Source organism: Hippopotamus amphibius, chromosome 12, assembly GCF_030028045.1.
Source record: "Hippopotamus amphibius kiboko isolate mHipAmp2 chromosome 12, mHipAmp2.hap2, whole genome shotgun sequence".
Classification (NCBI taxonomy): Eukaryota; Metazoa; Chordata; class Mammalia; order Artiodactyla; family Hippopotamidae; genus Hippopotamus; species Hippopotamus amphibius.
Window position 1 is genome coordinate 90,645,482 of NC_080197.1, and position 19,961 is coordinate 90,665,442.

The following is a 19,961-nucleotide window of genomic DNA, read 5'->3' on the forward strand; positions in this document are numbered from 1 at the left end:
TGGTGAGCCTCAGGTCCCTTTTAGAAGGAAAGACATGGCGGTGTGGGGAGGGGTGTGGAGTTGAAAATAATTTAAAAATATATGTCCTGCCCTGATACCCTTAGGAAGTCGATCAAAGGAAGCAGACAGGATGTGCTTTCACGCCAAGAGCTGATCAGGGTCCCACAGGAATGGTAATGCTTTAGCTGTAAATGCTTACCTTCAGTGCAGTCTCACCTGGTTGGCGGTGGGGTCCACGTCCCAGGTAATCACACCAAATACCTGCAGATGGTGTGGCAGGTGATGTGGTGGCGCTGGTTCAGAGGTTGTGAGAAACAGAAACACTGAGATGGATGTACCCGGGGACCAGAGCTCACAGCTTTACATCCTGGCTACTCCAGGTGTGGTCCATGGACCAGCAGCAGCACTACCTGGGAGCTTGGGAGAAATACAGAATCTCAGGTCCCATCCCACACCTACTGAATGAGAATCTTCATTTTAACAAAATCCTAAGGAGATTCATGTATACACATTGAGGTTTGAGAATAGCTGCTTTAAACTCAGGCAAGGGAGAGGACAGGAAGAGTCATGCTGGGAGGGTTGGTAAGGGTTCTCTCTTTTTTGAGAGGAGTGGGTCCTGGAAGAGTTGAAAGCCCTCACCTGCGTGGCAGCTTTGAACACCCCCATCTGAGCTATTTCTGGCTCTGCAGCGGTGACGGCTGCTTCATCTTCACCTCTTTCAAGGTCTCTGACACTTGGTTGGAGGATGTCATATGTTTTCTTGTTATATAGCTGGGCTGTTAAAAGATAGTCTCATCTCCCTTAAAGAGCTGTGAGGTTGGGTTTTTTACCTTTTTTTTTTTTTTTTTGAGGTATAATTTATAAAATCCCTCAGTTTAAAGGATAGGATTTGATGAGCTTACCCAAACAGAGTTGTGAAATCACCACCACAACCATGGTATAGAACAGTTCAGTCGCTTTAAGTGTTGGTTCCATTTATTGTCATGGTTTTCCATTTCATTAGCATGAAATACTTTAAAAAATGAAATTTTTTATAACATTATCCATATAATCTTTGGGTAAAGTATAGAAGACCAAGAATCATAGTCCTATCAATATGATTCAAAATAATGACAGATAAATGTTTTTAAAATAGATGTTTAGATGTTCATTGTTTAAGATGTGAGGCAAAATTTTCTTACAGCAAATAGAGTAAAAAAATCTAGGAATATTTAAGAAATCGTGGAGTGTTGCCAGAGGACTGGAAATGGGCAAATTTCATCCCAGCTTTCAAAAGTGGTAAAAAGTAGATCCCAAGCATTATTCTAGAGCAGTTTAATAAATAACTTATTTATGTGCAATTACTGCAGAAAATACTGCTCCGTGGGGGCAAATATGGTTTTTCTAAATAGTCATGCTAGACTAACTTCATCTTTTGAGATAAGAGTGAACTGGTAGGTCACAAAACTGGCTTAAGCAGCGTGTACCTTGATTTTAGCAAGATATTTGGCAGAGTCTCACGTGGCTTACAAATGAGATGCTCATCTCTGTAAGCTCACTTATACTTAGCTAAGAGTCTGCTATGTGCTGTGTTTGGTATTGTAAGTAAATAGGCAAATAGGACAGGCTGTGACTGTGAATTAAACCATCATGGCCTGTCCTACAGTCTAGTGGGGGAGAAACATAATAAAGCAATAGAACAAAAAGATTCCTCTGGCTGCTGGATGGAGGATGGATCCGAGGGCCAAGAAGAGGGAAGCAGGTTATCACAGTTGCCCAGAAATTAAAGATGGTAGTGGTTTGAATTAGAGCAGTGGCTGTGGAGATGGAAAAAAAAAAAAAGAAGAAGAAGCGTATGGATTTGGGATATATTTTGGAGGCAGCAGTGATAGGACACTTGTCAATGAATTACGAGATGAGGGATGAGTGAGTAGATGAGAAGTTAGGGATGACTTCAGGGGTCTGGCTGGCGCAGTTGGCTGGATGATGGGCCACCTTCCAGACGGTCTTATTCCATTCAAATTCAGAACCAGTGACTTGGATGAAGGCAAATTCAAGATAGGAAGCTGGATGAGGTAGTTAATACATAAGTAAAAAGGATCAACAATTTAAAAAATATCACAAGACTGGAAAGATAAAAGGTAAGGAAAATAAGTTCAGAGCCTTATATTTGGCTTAAAAAAAAACTGCACAGGATGGAACCAGGAAGATTGGCCCAACAGCAGTTCTTGCGAGAAACTCAGTAAGAATGAAAAGTGTGACATGCTTTCATAAAAATGAAAACCAAAATAGGTTGCCTTAAAAGAAGTAGGATGTCCAACTCTAATAATCTTACTGTGCGTTGCACTGTTTGGACCAAAACTCATGTGAGAGCATCATGGTTTTCCTGACACGCAGCTGTTAAAAAGGGTGGTTGAGAAACTGAACCACGACTGAGCTGTAAACAGCCTGAACACTCAATCACAGGATGAACAGCTGAAAGTACTGGAGATGTTTAAGTCAAAGAGCATCGTCTTAAAATGAGCACCATCAGATGGACTTTTAGGTGAAAGAGGGGTTAGATTTCAAGTAGATTCAAGTAGGTCCAGAGGGTAAAATAAGGACCCAGCTTAGAAATAGCAGCAGTAGTTTCAGCTCAGCCTCAGCTCCAGTGCACAGCACTTTCCAGAAGCAGGATGGGTTGCATATGTGTCCCCTGACAGAAGACTTTGCAGACCTGGATGCCTCCGTGTTGGCATAGAGCATAGAGGTTTCCCATCCCAGCTGGAAAGCTGGCCAGGGCAGTCTCTGAACGTCTCTCCCCAGTCTGGGAGTCTAGAATTCTGTTTCCTAACCAGCCTCTTTCTTCTCAGGGGACACAAAACCTACTGGGATGTCCGTGTACCACATTTTTGAAAGTATCACTGACACATGAGGGGTCTCAAAATCCCTGACCACGTTCTTCACAAGACTCACTGTCCCGCCACTGCTTCCCCGGGACCCGCGTCCAGTCGTATGTTCTAGGCACCCTTCTCTTCAAGGCTGGACATAAGTCTGAACTATCAATACCTCGACAACTCACTTGCCTGTTGCTGATGTTTGGTTCCAACTGAAACATGTCTTTTTCAGTAAGCAGCTTTTGCCCCAGCCATAGGAAATGGTCAGTGGTTAGCAGTGTGAAAGCTCACATGACATCCAGATGAAATGAAAAAATGAATCACTTCTCTTCCTCTTAGCACAGGAATATCAGCTTATGTTTCTCCTCCAGGAAACCAACCTGTATGTACAAATATCTAATTGGACAAGTAGGGGTACAGCCATGCTCAAAACAGAAGAAGTGTTCAAATATATCGTTACATTCTCTCAAGTCATTCCCCCTGCTCTTCCTTTAGATGTCAGCTCCAACTGGATCCTCTTAAACTATTCTAGGATCTGTGATAACCAATTTGATAATTTATTGCTTCTTTCTAAGAACCTAAATAGGGAGAGGTACTTTTCTAAATTTTAATCCCATTAATGCTAGATTCTGTTATAGGCGAAAGCGGTCTTATAATTTTACATACAGAAGTTGCCTCTTAGTGACCTGATAGAAAAAGCGTTTTGCTTTATATTAGTTTTCAGTCTTGGAAGGGAAGGTCTGTATGTTGGGAGGGATGGAGAGAAGGGTCTTCAGGGATTGGCTGTCAGACTTCCTAGGGGTCATCCGGTCGGGGGCGCAGTAGGATGTCTCTCAGACACGGGAGCAAGGGGCTTGTTGTCATCATTGTGGAGGGACCTCATTCTGCTGTCGTTCAGTGTGGGGCAGAAGATAGCTGAGCTCCCTGCTAAAATCTTCCCTGATCAACACTTTTCTCCCACTTGGAAAAGAAAAAAAGGTGATACGCATTTATGAAGACATCCTTTACCTTTGGCCAAGGGCCACAGGCCAGCTGAGCATCACCTACAAAGAAATCCAGCCCCTAAAAATGGCTAAGAGGCAGCTCCTTGGGAAAACATGTGACCCTGGGGCTACTAGCTGGGGGAACACACGTTTCCTTAGAATGTTGCTTTTGCTACTGAGGACCTGGTTCTCCCGGGCTGAGGGCCTTTGGTTAACCATTAGGTAGATGTTAGTAATTATGCCTCCTACAAGGTACATATTTCAGAAGGTCATAGTCTTTACTCCTTAGCCTGGGGCCCAGTGGTAATATGCCCTCTCCTCCCCACGTCAGTCCCACTAGAGCCGATTCACCAGAGGAGAGGGTCACTCCAGAAGAGCACATGGCTAATCCTCAACTCACGTCCATTCTGTCCGCAGTTGGGAAGCCCAGGCTCTCGGTGCCACACAGAAATCCCCTGTGGCCTGTCACAGGCACATGTAGAATGTGCCACGTAGGGTTCAGTGTCAACATGAGTGAACTCTGCGTGAAACTCAAGGCTTGCTTCTTCAACACAAATATTATCTTGTAAGATGAAAGAAAAAAATCATGCCACAGTGTGTGTCCTGTGTCCTACTCTCAGCACATCAAATCCTGTCCCATTACATATCTCAAAGCTGCTGGATTGCTTAAGAAATGCCGGCTCTCAGTTTTTCATGTCCCTTAACCAGATTTAGATAATAAGAGACTTACCCTCTTATTCACCCTCTTACTCAAGGATCTGAGTCAATATATATGCGAATGTACTTCCTCACAAGCATATCTTAACCTGAATTTCCCTTTATTAGCTGGTCAGTTGGACCTTCACCCCAAGTGTTAGGTTTTCTATTCTTTGTCCCGCTGTTGGTTTTACCTCTGCCGAGCCCTGTGGCCCTTTTACTTTTTCTGGCCAGTCTCTGGCAGTCCATCTGCTCTGCCCTTGACTATCTGTGCTCCCCCATTGTTTCTCTCTCCATGGTTGAAACATAGAAACAAAATGCCTCAAGAAAGGAAGCAGTCTTTCTGCCTCGGGCAAGGGAAGGCACCTGAGGTGGTGACCTTTGAGCCGCGGTTCAGCAGGTGTGCAGGGTGGGGGAAGGGCTGGGAAGAAGCCCATGCGCAGAGTATTGTACAAGGTGCCAAGCAGCGCTCCACAGTACTTGCTAGAAAAATAATTGCCTTAATTACTCAAACATGGAATCCATTGCAGTAATGCATTGTTCCCGGGACATATTTCCCTACATCAGGAAGTGAGTGGTTTCATCTAGGGGACTGGAATTTTGTTCTCTTTAACAAATAGGCTTTGTTTGCAATTCTTATGTCTGTTTTAACCAAATGATTCAGAAATAATCTGTGTCATCTCCCACATCATTTTAACTGTGCTTTTTCTGGAGGAAGGTTTGATAATGAGCCAGATGTACTAAAACAAAAACACGAGCTTGTCATGCAGCAAAGTCATTTCGTTACTCTTGACTGTCAAAATTTTTCCCATCCGTTAAAAGAGATGCTTATTCTTTTAAGAGGAACCAGGTGCAAAAAAAGTGAATTATCTCAGTGGTCTAATGTATAGATTCAAAAATAGCTATAGAGTAATTAGATGGAAAGAACACTAGACACCACCTGGCTTTATATTATAGATGAGGAATCTAGGGATGGGAGACATGAGAAGGTGCCCAAAGTCACGTGGTCACTGACCTGTGGGTCACAAGCCTTTCCCTCAGCACCCGCACCCTCCCCGCCCCCACCCCACCCCACACCCCTTTTTCACACTTCCTCACTCAGGCATCACAGAAAGTGTACCATAGACCACAAAAGCTTTCTTCCCTAATGTTGTTTTAAAGTCACCTCAACTGAAGTGATCCCAGAGAGCTATTTATATTTAAGCTTAGAATTACGTAAAGGGTTCAAATTCTCGGAGTTACATCCTAATGAGCAGGTCTTTACTTGGTAGAACATTTTTATTGAGGATGTTAAGGGGGGTGTGACTAATAGGCTCCAGTATTTGCATCTTATCCATGAATAGTGTTAACCGTATAACATATAAATCAGCCTTGGCCTTTCTACAATGTAAGGTCAGAGCCTGTGTTCTTCACAGTTATCACAAGACTTATTTCCTTCGCTTTAGGGTCCTTCTGACTTCAGTGACACTGCTGTCTATATATTCAATCAACCTTCTGTTGATCTGTTCAAAGGAAACAGGTAAGCTGATAGCACGTCTAGTTTTGTAAAGCCAGGGTGATTGGTTTTCATGGTGATATTGTGAACAAATGATACGCTCCCTGTTCAGCAACTTGATTAAGGAAAGAAAAACAGTACTTTGACCTGTCGTGGCTGGAAGACCTGTAGTGGTATTTACCTAAGGAAGCAGATACAGCAACATATAAATGAACTTGTCATGAGTAGTGAGCAAATAACGTTGCCATTTAAAGGGAACCCTCAATTACACCTGCTTTTCTAGTTTAAGATGAGCTCATTTTAAAGCCCTCACTTTTTCCTTAAGTATTTATAAATTCAGACCAAGGATCCCATGTTTTTATATTATAGACTCCGAGGTTTTAAAAGTAAGGAGAGCTTTCATTCTCTTTTGTGCATATTTCAAGGAGAAAGTGTGACTCCCAAGGCAGTGTGGGAGTGAGCGTGCTATGAAAAGACTTCAGGTTCTCTGGACAGTGTAATACCTGAACTGTTTATTTTCTGTTCCTGGGACACTGGATTATGTTTGTAATACTTTGACTTGTACCTTAGCTAAAACGACATTGGCCAACTATTACTGTATATAAATGACTCCGTTTAACTGGAACATTTTGTAATAAACTGCGGATCTAACCATTGTCTAGTTTAAACACCAGCCTTATGAGAGAATAAACAAAAGTTTAATTATAGTCTGACCCATATTGCTTTCTGTGAACCTTTTGAAAAACGTGAGCTGAACTGTTACAAAGAAATATAAACCCATTTTTTAAAACAAATGGTTTAACATTTTAGTATTTATTGAGATGAGCCAGCTGAACACTTTAGAATTTTGCTGTGGCCAAATCAGTCTCTTGACAGAGTTATCTGCTGCCCTCTTTTGTGAGTTGCAAATCTCTGAACTAAATTTTACTAAAGATCAGAATTCTGATATCACAGTTATTACGTGTTTCTAAGCTTGTTATTAAGTTTGGGAGCCATGAGGCATTGTTGGAATGTTATTAAGACAATTCCTTGTTAGCCTAATCAGTTCAGGTAATTCATTCAAAAGGAACTTTTCTTCCCAACCGTGAGGACTTTTATTTTTTAATCAAATTTTTATTTTAATGGTACACACCAGACCTGAGAAGAAGATCAGAGTGGGAATTTCCCCCCAGAGAAGTAGGGAGACTTTTGAGGTAGTAAAAAAAAAAAAATAATAAGGCTTATGACCTAATCATTTACTTGTAATGCTTTTGTAGCCAACCTGAAAAAGAAGAAATGGTGGTCATGTCTGACATTTAAAAATGTCAGGAGGTTGTTTTGTAATGAGAATGCCTTAACCCTTGCAAAGCCAAGAAGACTATTTGTGTGATTTTTGATAAAGACACAATAACTTGAAGAACAGTCAATAGAAGGATGAAATGTTGGCTATTTTTAGCGTAAGGAACTCTGTCATTTCTTTTGTTCTCAACTGTGGATTTTAAACAGGCTGCATGGTTTATGAAAAGCTGGGAGAACAGGTCTTTGGCACCACAGGGAAATTCGTCATCTTTGGAGCTACCTGCTTACAGAACACTGGAGGTAAAAAGATCGTGTTTTTCTATACATTTAAGCTGTGAGCACCTATTAAGATGGTCCAAATCCAGAACACTGACATCAACAAACGCTGGAGAGAATGTGAAGCAGCAGGAACACTTATTCATTATTATTTAGCATTATTTAGCATACTTCACCAGCTAATAATACATTTTCAGAAATATCATACATCAGGCCATGCTTTGCATTGCCAAAGGTTAGCAGCAACTGAATACAAATGGTAAAATGATTTAAAATGTGCACTTTTCTCTATCCATAAGCTATTGTCTATAAAGGGAGAAAAATCATTAATCTTCCGAAAAGTTAAAGGTGACTTCTAAGTATTTAAAGTCATCAGTAATACATTTAAAGATCTATTATAGCATTGTGAACTAAAACAAGGTTTAACACACATGACAGCGATAAATTACCACTTTATAAACAAGGAAATAATGATTATATTCTTGAGGAAAAATTTTAAAGCACATTTCATATGCTAATATATTTTCAATTATATAGTTTAATTATCAGTGGGGTTTCAAAATAATAAAGAAGCTTGCAGTTTGAAAAGAAAAACTTGTGAGCATTATTATTTTTTTCTGATCCTGGTGGTTGGGTGGCCACACGTGTTTGAACATAGTTCAAGAAGTATCATTCTCATTGCTAAAATGGCACTGGGAAAGTCAAGCAGAGATACTAGTCACTTACAACCAAGGGTACTGAGACAGTGTCTACAGCTTTGTGTCTTATTGAAGGTTAGTCTAGGAACAGGCTGGTGACCTTTTATGTAATTTGCAACGTGAACCTCAGTGTCTTCTTTCTAAAAATGTTCTCATTTCCTCTAGCAATGCTGAGCTACCTCTTCATAGTGAAAAACGAACTACCCTCTGCCATAAAGTTTCTAATGGGAGAGGAAGAGACATTTTCGTAAGTTATAGACCGTTGTTTGTGAGATACCTAAAATGCCTTTAATTAAAATGTGGGCTAACCAAAGTTTTTGTTTTATGAAGACTGCAGAAACAAAGTTTTCCCTAGGCTGCTTTTTCTTGGTTGGTTGTTTCTGGGGGCATATAAGTGAAGGAAGCAGGCGGAGCCATTTGAATCCGAACATTTAGAAGGTAGATTCTTTGGTCATGCTGTAAATTCTAGACGCTGCAATTTCCCAAGAGCCTGAAATCCACATCCAGTTTCTGTGAAACAGAATAGATATGGAGTATTTTTAACACAGAAGTGGAACATACAAAATTAAGACCTGCGTCTCTTCCTTAAAGAAGGGACAGAGCATTTGGGGGGCAGAATTGACATGAGCCTACTTCATGAAAAATGCAGCTCCCCTTGGAAAATGTTGCAGCTGCATTTGGCACTTCCCTTATGTTCTGACTACCTCTTGTTTAATGGTTCTTGTCAGTCCTAGTGCTTCTGTTTTCTTTCAAGGGAGACTCATAGAAGCCAGAGTTCCTAGTGTTCTTTCGTCAGGATTCAAGGTCAAATGCAAGGGAGTAAGGAGAAAGCAATGCCTACCTGTGGTGACTTGTTTTTCGATGATATTAGCCAAGCAAAACAAAAAGGAACTTTCTCTTTAAATAATTGATACGACAGGTTGTAATCTGACAGAATGTAATGTGTGCATTCAGCTTTGAAATCATGTAAATAATTCAGAGGAATGGCATGCTTAGCCGGAGGGGGAGGGGGGAGAAGCAGCTCCTCTTCCTTCACGTGGGGAGAGAAATGATAGTAAATGACTAGTGGTTGGGTTAAAGTGTTTGAATAAAACCTGAATAATGATAAAAAAATTCATGGTAAACATTAATAACAGTAAAAAAAATTTAAATATTGTGAAATTTTACATGTGAGAAAAAAAACAGTCACTTTCTAAGAAAATATGACCTAACTGCTTAAATGCCTTTCAGACCCTGGTACGTGGATGGCCGCCTTCTGGTGGTGGTAGTTACCTTTGGCATAATTCTCCCTCTGTGTCTCTTGAAGAACTTAGGTAAGATTTTGCATTTGTCACAATCTCTACAGCACCCAGATGAATCAGAAAACCTAATAGCAGCGAACAGCTTTGCCCTCTGCTTTCACTTGCAGGGTAAAGATTAAGTGAGTGATAAATTACAAGTATTAATCAGGCACAACTGTAATATGGGATAAAAACACTGGTTGGTATGTCGCTTCCTAAGCAATCCCTCTACTAATCTGCGGAGGGGAGAAGGGAGGTCCTGGGGCCAGCAACAGACAGTGCTCTGTCCGAAAGCACGAAGTCCAGAAAATCGAATTCTCATACAAGGTCTTACATACTCTGATTACTTAGATGAGCAGGATTTCACATCTGATACCAAGACAGAAAGTTGCTTTTATTTTTACTTCTAAGTATTATGAATCATTCTTAAATGATCAGAGTCTAACCGGTCTCGATTATTTGCCTCATTGAAGGAAAAGAGAGACGTGAAAAGTCAAAAGTGGTAGATAATCACTAAGCTGTATCCATTTGGTTTTGACATTTCTGTGTGTGTGCTTATTATATTTGGAGACAAGGGTCCCTGATGTTATGGAAATTTCGTGTGTGGAATGATGTGACCAGTCTGCCATCCAGGCCAAAACCTCTGAAATGCGTTTTCTTTAATTCTGGGCTCATTCAAGGCTGACGTTTAAAGTTCTTCCCAAAATGATGGCTAACCATAGTTTTTTTGGTTTGATTTGTATGAAAAATACCAAGCCCCTGTAGCTGTTCTGTAAGACCTATAAGTAGATTTTTTAAAGCTACTTAATTTTCTGGTTTCTGAGTCTATGTTTAGGCTTTCCTGTATATATGCAAATAGCTCTTCCCAGTGGAAAAGGACTCTTCTACCCCAGGGGTGAGAACAGTACAGCCCCCAGAGACCATTTAACTCTGCCTTTCCGGTGGTTGCGGTGCTCAGGGATCTCCCAGGCATTCTAAGGGGAGCGAGGTAGAGACCCTCACTTGCTCAGTTTATCCCTAGAAATCCCTTCATCTCCTCTGCATGTATTCAGCAGGCACACAATACACGCATAATCAAGAACTATTGAATGGATCAAGGAGTAAATGGATTTGGCCAGAGGAATCCATCTGAGTACAGCAACAGAGAGCTATGGCCAAATTTGGGAGGCTCTTTTTCCCTGGATTCTGGGAATCTGTATTCTCTAGTGCGTCAGAAAGAACGGGAATCAAAACACATACTACTATAATGTTTTAATTTAGAGTCAGCACTTTTGCCAAATAAGGTAGCACTGTCAGATGGTAAATCTAGTATTCATATTAGAGTGTATGAATATTACTGGAACCCCAGACTATGCTTGAAATAGTGCATTGAAAGAGGTGATGGATGGAAATAATAATAATAATTCTTTAAACGTTTTTTAGGCTATCTTGGCTATACTAGTGGATTTTCCTTGAGCTGTATGGTTTTTTTCCTAATTGTGGTAAGTGCTGATTCCAGTAGTTGGCTTGGTTTTGCCATAGCACAATGCTATGTAATCATTATGCATTATTTGGCTTTATTTAATAAAGTCTGATTGTTGCTCCTTTATTTTTTAATATCAGGTTATCTACAAGAAATTTCAAATTTCCTGCCCTGCTACGGAGCCAAATTCAACAAGCATTAATTCAACAATAAGTATTAATTCAACAAATGCTGACATGTGTACACCAAAATATGTTACCTTCAATTCAAAGGTAAGGTATACATAAGGTATATTTATCCTTTAAATATAAAAGGAGAGTTTTTACTAAAGGTATTATATTTCTCAAACTTGTTTTAATTAAACTGTCTTTGATTTGTTTGTTCACAAGAGAACATGGTACCACTGGTTCCAAATGCCACAATCCATTTAAGGACCTTGGAGAAATATACAAATTTTATATTTCATGCTCCCTTTTACCCCATTTAGTGTAGAATAACCTTAAGTATTCTCTGTGAAAACCTCCTTCTGGATAATTGTCTCAGCTCTGCTAGTCCTTATAGATCTTTAAAAGCAGATTAATAACATCCTTAGCCCACTGCTTCTTATCTCGTGGTGACAGAAAGGAATACCTTAAACCTCCCCAGCCTGTACAGTTGAAATACAGACACCACCACAGATTGGCACCTACGGAGTGTTCATACGACATATTGGGGAATGGTGGACTGTGGAACCAGTCAGGCTTGGATTTGAATCCTCAGGCAAATTATCAACCCATTTGTAAAATGATGATTCCATTCTGTATCTTACAGCATTTTTTAGAATCTGCCTGGTACAGTGCTTGGGCAAAAGTACAGCATGAGAAGTGTTACTTTTCCCTCCTTCTCTGCCAACTTCTTTTTGTGTGAGAAGTTACTGTATTGAATTTGGGAGTTTTCAAAAACCTTATCTGAGAAAACTTATTTAGATCAGTCTCTCTCTCACCCTCTTTTAACTCATAAAGATACAGCCAAAGTAGTGAAGTAATTTTCTTTTCAGAAAGTGATTTGCTTTTCAGATGTCATATTTAAGTCCAGTTGATGCACCCTATATAGAGCAGAGAGCAGTAAGACAGAGGTGGACGTTCTGGGCATGTTGCCTAGCCTTTCACGGAGGGAGTCAGGAGAACAGCGCTGGTCTGTTTCAGGGTTGTTGTGGGGACTCAGTGAAATAATATAGGAAAGTGCTATGTCACCAGCTAGTGCTACATAAATATGGAGTGACGCAGTGCCTGGAGGATGTAAAATACACTGTAGGTGAGCCCAGGTGGAGAACCCCTCTCTGCCAAGTGCCTAGTGTCTCAAGCTAGATAAGCTCTCTTAGAAAAGCTGCTCCTATTTTAGATATCAAAGCTCTCCTAATAACCAAATAATCCAGGGATTCTGAAGGGCTGTCGGATAAAAAGACAGCTCGGAAATACTGGAGCTGTACAATTTTTATGGTAAAAATGCCTTTCTGTAACATTTTTTTTTTCTTTCAAATAGACCGTGTATGCTTTACCGACAATTGCATTCGCATTTGTCTGCCACCCGTCAGTCCTGCCAATTTACAGCGAGCTTAAAGAGTAAGAGATTTGCTTAATTTTTTTGCAAACTGAATCATTTTACAGCCCCTCATTAATAGGCAAGCACTGTATTAAAATAAACGGACTTGTATAATGAACCCCCCGCTGACGCATCACCCAGCTTCAGCATTTACTTTCTACCATTCTTGAGCAACAAAAATCACAAACCTGCAGTATATTTTGGTCATAACTGTATAAAGTGGCTTACTATTTGGGCTTTTTTTTTTTAATTTTGGTTTTTCAAATACTATATTACTCAAGAGAGGTCAAGTGTTTATGTTGCTTTATGTTACTCATGATTATTTTGCCAGTGGATAATAATAATCTTCAAATTCATCTGTGAACCACTAAATACATTGTATGTGATTTAGTTGGAAAAGGCTGGTAAATCAGGCAGGAAGAAATTGATGTTAAGACCACAAACTGGACAAAAGAATATTGTTGTTCATTTCAAACTATTACAGTGATTATATGGATTTGTTTTTGATTGCTGTTCCAGGGAAAACGAAAGGCCTGCTTATAAATTCCCTCATGGGTTCTCTTTTTATGCTACTGTTATGAGAGTTTCTACCTACAAATAGTCATCGTGCCATAGTCTCTTTTTTTTTTAAGGTTTACAACTTATATAGGTTTCATGTGTACAACCTAATTTTTCTACTTCTGTGTACATTATATCCTGCTCACCACCAAAAATTTAGTTTCCATCTGTCACCCCACAGCTGAGCCCCTTTACCCATTTTGTCCTCCTCCCACCCCTTCCCCTCTGGTAACTACTACTCTATCCTCTGTAGTACCTCTTTGGGTAGATTTATTCCTAGGTATTTTATTCTTTTTGTTGCAATTGTAAGTGGATTGTTTTCTTAATTTCTCTTTCTGTTAACTCATTGTTAAGTGTATAATAAAAACATGGCAGATTTTTGTATGTTGATTTTGTACCCTGCAACTTTACTTTATTATTTCTAATAGTTTTTTGGTGGAGTCTTCAGGGTTTTCAATACATAAAGTCATGTCACCTGCAAATAGTGACAGCTTTACTTATCCTTTCCAATTTGGATGCCTTTTATTTCTTTTCCTTTCCTAATCACTCTGGCTAGGACTTCAGCTACGAGGTTGAATAAGAGTTGTAAGAGTGGGCATCCTTGTCCTCTTCCTCATTTTAGAGGGAGAACTTCCAGTTTTTCATCATTGAGAATGATGTTAGCTGTGGGTTTGTCATATATGGCCTTTATTATGTTGAGGTGTGTTCCTTCCATACCCACTTCATTGAGTCTTTATCATAAGTGGGTACTTTGTTAATGTGGTGTATCACATCAATTGATTTGTGAATGTTGAACTACCCTTGCATCCCTGGAATAAATCCCACTTGATCGTGGTGTATGATCCTTTTGATGTATTGTTGTATTCAGTTTGTTAGTATTTTGTTGAGGATTTTTGCATCTATGTTCATCAGAGACACTGGCCAGCAATTTTCTTTTTTGGTGTTGTCTTTGGTTTGGGGATATTGTCCTCATAAAATGTTAAGAAGCAGTCCCTCCTCTTCAAAATTTTGGAAGAGTTTGAGATGGATAGGTATTAAATCTTCTTTGAAAGTTTGGTAGTGAAGCCCTCTGGTCCTGGACTTTTGTTTCTTGAGAGGTTTTTGATTACTGTTTCAATCTCTGTGCTAGTGATCGGTCTATTCAGATTTTCTCTTTCTTCATGATTCAATCTTGGAAGGTTATATGATTCCAAGCATTTGTCTGTTTCTTCTAGGTTGCCCAATTTGTTGGTGTATAGCTTTCATAATACTCTCTTGTAGTCCTTTGTATTTCTGTGGTATCCACTGTTAATTATCCTCTTTTGTTTCTGATTTTATTTATCAGGGCCTTCTGTCTTTTTGTCGTGATAGTGAGCCTAGCTAAAGGCTTGTCAATTTTGTTTATCTTTTCAAAGACTCAGCTCTTAGTTTCATCGATCCTTTCTATTGACTATTTATTTTAATTTTATTTATTTATTTGGCTACATTGGGTTTTCGTTGCTACGTGAGGGCTTTCTCTAGTTGTGGCGAACGGGGGCTACTCTGTTGCGGTGCGCATGCTTCTCAATGCAGTGGCTTTTCTTGTTGCAGAGCATAGGCTCTAGGCACAGAAGCTTCAGTAAGTTGTGGCTCTCAGGCTCTAGAGCGCAGGCTCAGTAGTTGTGGCACATGGGCTTAGTTGCTCCATGGTATGCGGGATCTTCCCAGACCAGGGATCAAACCCATGTCCCCTGCATTGGCAGGCGGATTCTTAACCACTGCGCCACTAGGGAAGTCCCTTCTATTGTCTTTTTGGTTTCTATTTCATTTGTTTCCACTCTGATCTTTATTTCCTTCCTTATACTGACTTTGGACTTTTCTTTTTCTAGTTCCTTTGGGTGTCAGGTTAGATTGTTTGAGATTTTTCTTGTTTCTTAAAGTAGGCATCATGGCATCGTCTTAAGCTCAGAAAAGATATACAATATAGCTATCTGTTTCCATTTTGAAACAAAAATAAAGATGGTGTTATTTAGCATTGAATTCACTCATATTTCTTCCTCTTTCATATTTAATTGATATATGAACAAATTTTGAAGTATCAATATTTACACCTGCCTATCTATGCATACATCAGTCCTACTTTATGATCCTATACTTAGGGTATTTAAATATGTCTTTGGCTTCTTTTAAATGTAATAGTTCAGCTTTCAGTTTGTAATTCTCTCATGTGGGTACTTCTCAATTTTTCTTGTTTTCCATACTCCCTGTTATGACACAGTCAAATGTTGTGGCAATCAGTGGTCTACTGTTGAGTAAAGTTTTGTATATTAATTGTTTGGGCACTTAGAGGAACTTAGAGGTTCATGCAAACTCCCAGGGTAAACTTGACCTAAGAGAGAAAGGGCCTTTCATTGTCCCAGCTGTGAGCTCTTGGGCACTCACTGCTCTGGAGACATAGAGGCTTCCCTGGAGCTATTCAATGGGAAAACCAGAACTTAAATAGCAGCTTTAACAACAGAACACCCGAGGTCAAGTTCTAGCTCTGCCCCGATCTCTGGAGCTGAGAGAACAGCACTGGAATTTATTCTGCTTTTTTCCTGTGCATGCTGAGTGTGGCGATAGTATCAAACAAATATTAAAAAATACTCTCTGCCCCTCAGATGAGAACTCGATATTCTTTCAGAAGAATGGGGAAGGACATTCAAGGGGTTGTTCATTCCCTGGCTCTCTCTCTCACAATACCCAGTTGGTGTAAAAGAAGTTATTGTAAACTGGCATATTTGCTGGGGGTTATTTCGGCTGATAGATGGCTCATGGCCCCAGCCCGATAGGACGTCATTTAATTTCCACTCTTCAGTGTTAACACTGGTGCGCACAGTCAGTAATGTGGTTTTTAATTTTTCAAATTCCTTTATCTTTGTTTTTAGTCGATCACAGAAAAGGATGCAGATGGTTTCAAATATCTCCTTTTTTGCCATGTTCGTTATGTATTTCTTGACTGCCATTTTTGGCTACTTGACATTCTATGGTAAGTACCTTCTGTCAGTACATAAATATAGGTATTAGTTAAGTAAATTAGTAAAAATCAATATCAAAATAACTTTTAATGTGATAGCCCCCAAAAGCAACAAATCTGTCCATTGATTTGGTGCATCTTTTCTTCTACTTCAAGCAAAAGGCAGTGCTTCCTTTACGTAGTCATACAGATTGCACAATAGAATGATTACTGAAACAATATACTGTAATTTTTCCTCCTGATCCTGTCCTTAAAAGAAATGGCAGTTTATAAGCATGCCACCTTCACGGAGGAAAGTTTAAAACTATATCAGAGAAGGCTTTCCTAATTGCCGTTGCGAACTGGGTCAGATGCCATTAATAGAAAAGAGAGACAGAGACAGATTTTGCCAGGGAGAAGGAGCAGCGTGCTGCACTCATGACAGTCTGTGTTAATTAAAAATAAAGCACCTGATTGTTCAGCGGCAGGTGAAGCCTTGCAGCGATTTGAAGCAGTGGCTTAGAAAGTTAAAAGAAATGAAATCTGAAAAAAAACAAGGTTTCATTTGTAGCTTTTGTTGGTCCTGTATGAATAGTTTACCTTTGTTCACTGCTTCTTCATCCTCTTCTATTCCAACCATCCTGCAGCTTTATTTAACATCTTTCATTACCGTTATAATTTGGGACCTAATTTAAATTTAAATACATTAATTTCACAGTCTCTATTAAATAATATTTCTTGGGGGCATTTTTTCATAAACACAAATGCCTAAAAGTTTAAACTCATTTAGAGATGATTAATTCATCCTGGAGAGAAAGGCTACCCTGATTATACAGTTATATTATTACTTTTATTTTTTTCTTTTTTTTCCGCGTGGCGCAGCTTGTGGGATCTTAGTTCCCCAACCAGGGACTGAACCTAGGCCCTTGGTAGTGAAAGTGCCGAGTCCTCACCACTGGACCGCCAGGGACCCTTATTTCCATTTTCACAAGCGATGGAGAAGAGCATTGTCTAATGAATCCATAAATACCACACTTAATTTCTGCATGAAGATGGTGTTCTTGAGTTTCCTGCAGAGTTTCAGGGCTTGGGGTGGGTAAAGGGAGGCAGAGAGAGCCTAACATTAGTTGAATGGTCTTACTGTTACCTTGTTGAAGCTGTAATTTTTCGTGGCAAATCCATTTTTTTTCCACATAGAATAAAATACCAAACGCTTTCATACTCTTAGGTCAAAGAAAAAAAGCTCAGCTATTTTTAGATGGTTATGAATGTTGAATCAAGGAAATTAGAGCTAAGGAGACTTTTATTATAACCTAGGGTCTTTTTTCTAAAACTGAGACCAATCTCTGGCCCAGACTAGAGTTGGAATTCCACACCCTGAACCTTGAGACAGAAGGAAAACTATCTCTTGTCAAAGGAGTGAGCATTTTCAAGTTGGAGACAAGATGGCAGAGTAGACCTTGAGCTCACCTGCTCTCCCAAGCACATCCAAATCGCAACTAACTGCTGAACAGTCATCAATTAAAAACCACAGGAGTGAGCATTTTCTTGCTCTCAGTGGTTGCCATTCTAGCTTTGGTTGTCTTTGAAATGACACTTTCTGAAGTTCAAAGTTGAGAAAAAGTTCAAAGTGGTATATAAGCTAAATACATTTTTTTTTACGAGGAAAACACCTGGAAGAGAAGAATGATTTCACCACTGCACTTCCTTGCAGTGGTGAAGTCCCATGGGCACTTCTGCTGCTTGGACGTTGAGTTCTAAGAAGAGAGTTTGAAAGTGGCTCCTTAGCGAGACTGAGGCTATTCGGTGTTGTCTGATGACTGCCACCAAGTGGGGGAGGATCTAGACGAAGAAGGGCTTTGTGTTTCAACCATATAGTATTCTTCACCCCAAATTATTCCTAGGTTTAGTGTAGTGTGAATTAAGCTCCCCACTCTGTGTAACTTCTAGGGATTACTGTGTATTCCTTTTCGCTACAGCTACATGTGGACAGGTGGGGCCCATCTCACACAAGGGATTTTTGTTTTCAACTTATAAATTGTTGAACAGACACTTCAACACCCAGAACACTGCTTTTTCCTTGCCTCTTAGTTTACCAATTCTTTGTGGTTCAGAAAACCCGTCATTCTGTGATGTGCCTTTGTCTCGTTTTAATACCCTCTTACGTTGCCCTCATCTTAGAAACTGTGCAGTCGGACCTCCTCCACAAGTATCAGAGTAAAGACGACATCCTCATCTTGACGGTGCGGCTGGCTGTCATTGTCGCTGTCATCCTCACGGTGCCAGTCTTATTTTTCACAGTGAGTAAAAGGCCTCCGTGCAACCTGAGAAAGGCGGAGGTCTCGCCTTTCCTGCTGTCTGCGGGAGCCCCTTGCAGAGCAAGTCTGCTGTAGGGAACTCTCCTGCATCATTGAAACTGCATCGGGGAAGGATCCCAAGGCTCTTCAGAAAGAAAGTGGGATCAGTGAGTTAGGGTGGTCTTCTGATGGAATGAATCTTAGTTCTAATTAATCTGTCCCTCTTCTTTACAGAGAAACGTAGATACACTGTTTGAATCCCAGGCATCCATGACAAGAGAATATAGAAGGGCCAGAAGAGAACACTCAGTCATAGATAAAACAGAAATTATCCCCCCGCAAAAGGAAACTACTTGTTTATAAAGAAGAAGACTTTCCATCTTAAGTCAGGGCCCCCTGCTTCCCAAACTGCTAAGCTATCCACAGACTCGCTCGGTGTGACAAAACATGTCCCAAATGCCTCCACACCAGTCTGTCAGCTACTCTGCTGAGAAATGTGAAGGGCAGCGTGCTATAGGCATTACAGAGTTTTTTCTTTTCTTTTCCTGTAGGTTCGTTCTTCTTTATTTGAACTGGCTAAGAAGACGAAGTTTAATTTATGTCGTCATGTCTTGGTGACCTTTGTACTCCTGGTCATTACCAACTTACTGGTGATCTTCATACCCGCCATGAAGGATATCTTTGGAGTCGTAGGTATGGCTTTCTGAGTTTCCGCTTGTTCTGTGTATGATAGCTGTTCAGAAAGCTGAAGTTTCATAATAACAACCCCAAACATTTTTTTCGTATTTTCCAGGAGTTACGTCCGCTAATATGCTTATTTTCATTCTTCCTTCATCTCTTTATTTAAAAATCACAAGCCAGGATGGAGATAAAGGAACTCAACGAATTTGGGTATGTCTCATGCCAACAACTCTCATTTTTCTGATTAGTTTTTCACTGAAATATATCAAATAAATAGTCCATCTCTACCAACTAATACTACTTTTAGTGATCTCAAAAGTAGGCAGCAGTCCTAGTTTTTGCCCATTTGGGAGATTTAAAATATCTCGGAATCTTCTCCATCCCCTCAAAATATTTTCAGGTTTTGCTCTTATTGTGCCTTAGCGTTTGCTCTGAGAAAGGGCAGGGCCAGCTGAGAAATTAGACATTTATCGTCCTGTGTCTCTATAGGGGGATGCCTTGTCATTAGCAAGATCTAAAGTGGAAAGGGGCTCAACGATTTTATGCAGGCTGCCATGTCTGTCCAATCCCTAGTCCTGTAACTCCATCCTACAGCTCAGGGAAGCTGCGATGCCCGAATTAAAATGGCTGAGTTAGCATAGAGTCTTTTTATGATTTGACAGAAATGCTTTGGAGCAACAGACCTGGATTCAGAAACTACCTTTCTATATTGGGATTCTTGTTTCCAGGTCTGGTGAAGTTCAAGGGCATCTTGAAGGTGGTGCACTTGGAGACAGTGAGGGAAGCAGGGGTGAAGTGGCTGCTACCTGAGTACCTTCTGGAGCACCATTATGTTTGGCCTCGGAGAAGGCTTCTCAGCCGTCCTCCC

General features: G+C 40.2%; 1 protein-coding gene across 1 annotated transcript in view; it reads left to right on the forward strand.

The window, feature by feature from the left end:
• SLC38A1 (solute carrier family 38 member 1) overlaps positions 1-19,961 on the forward strand; it is a 60,366-nt gene that overhangs the window by 39,002 nt on the left and 1,403 nt on the right. Inside the window, exons 6-16 of the mRNA XM_057701578.1 lie at positions 5,980-6,053; positions 7,515-7,607; positions 8,447-8,528; positions 9,512-9,594; positions 10,984-11,042; positions 11,164-11,295; positions 12,545-12,624; positions 16,048-16,148; positions 18,297-18,415; positions 18,964-19,105; positions 19,206-19,303. Of these exons, the coding sequence (XP_057557561.1) occupies positions 5,980-6,053; positions 7,515-7,607; positions 8,447-8,528; positions 9,512-9,594; positions 10,984-11,042; positions 11,164-11,295; positions 12,545-12,624; positions 16,048-16,148; positions 18,297-18,415; positions 18,964-19,105; positions 19,206-19,303 (1,063 nt within the window). The remainder of the gene's footprint in view (positions 1-5,979; positions 6,054-7,514; positions 7,608-8,446; positions 8,529-9,511; positions 9,595-10,983; positions 11,043-11,163; positions 11,296-12,544; positions 12,625-16,047; positions 16,149-18,296; positions 18,416-18,963; positions 19,106-19,205; positions 19,304-19,961) is intronic.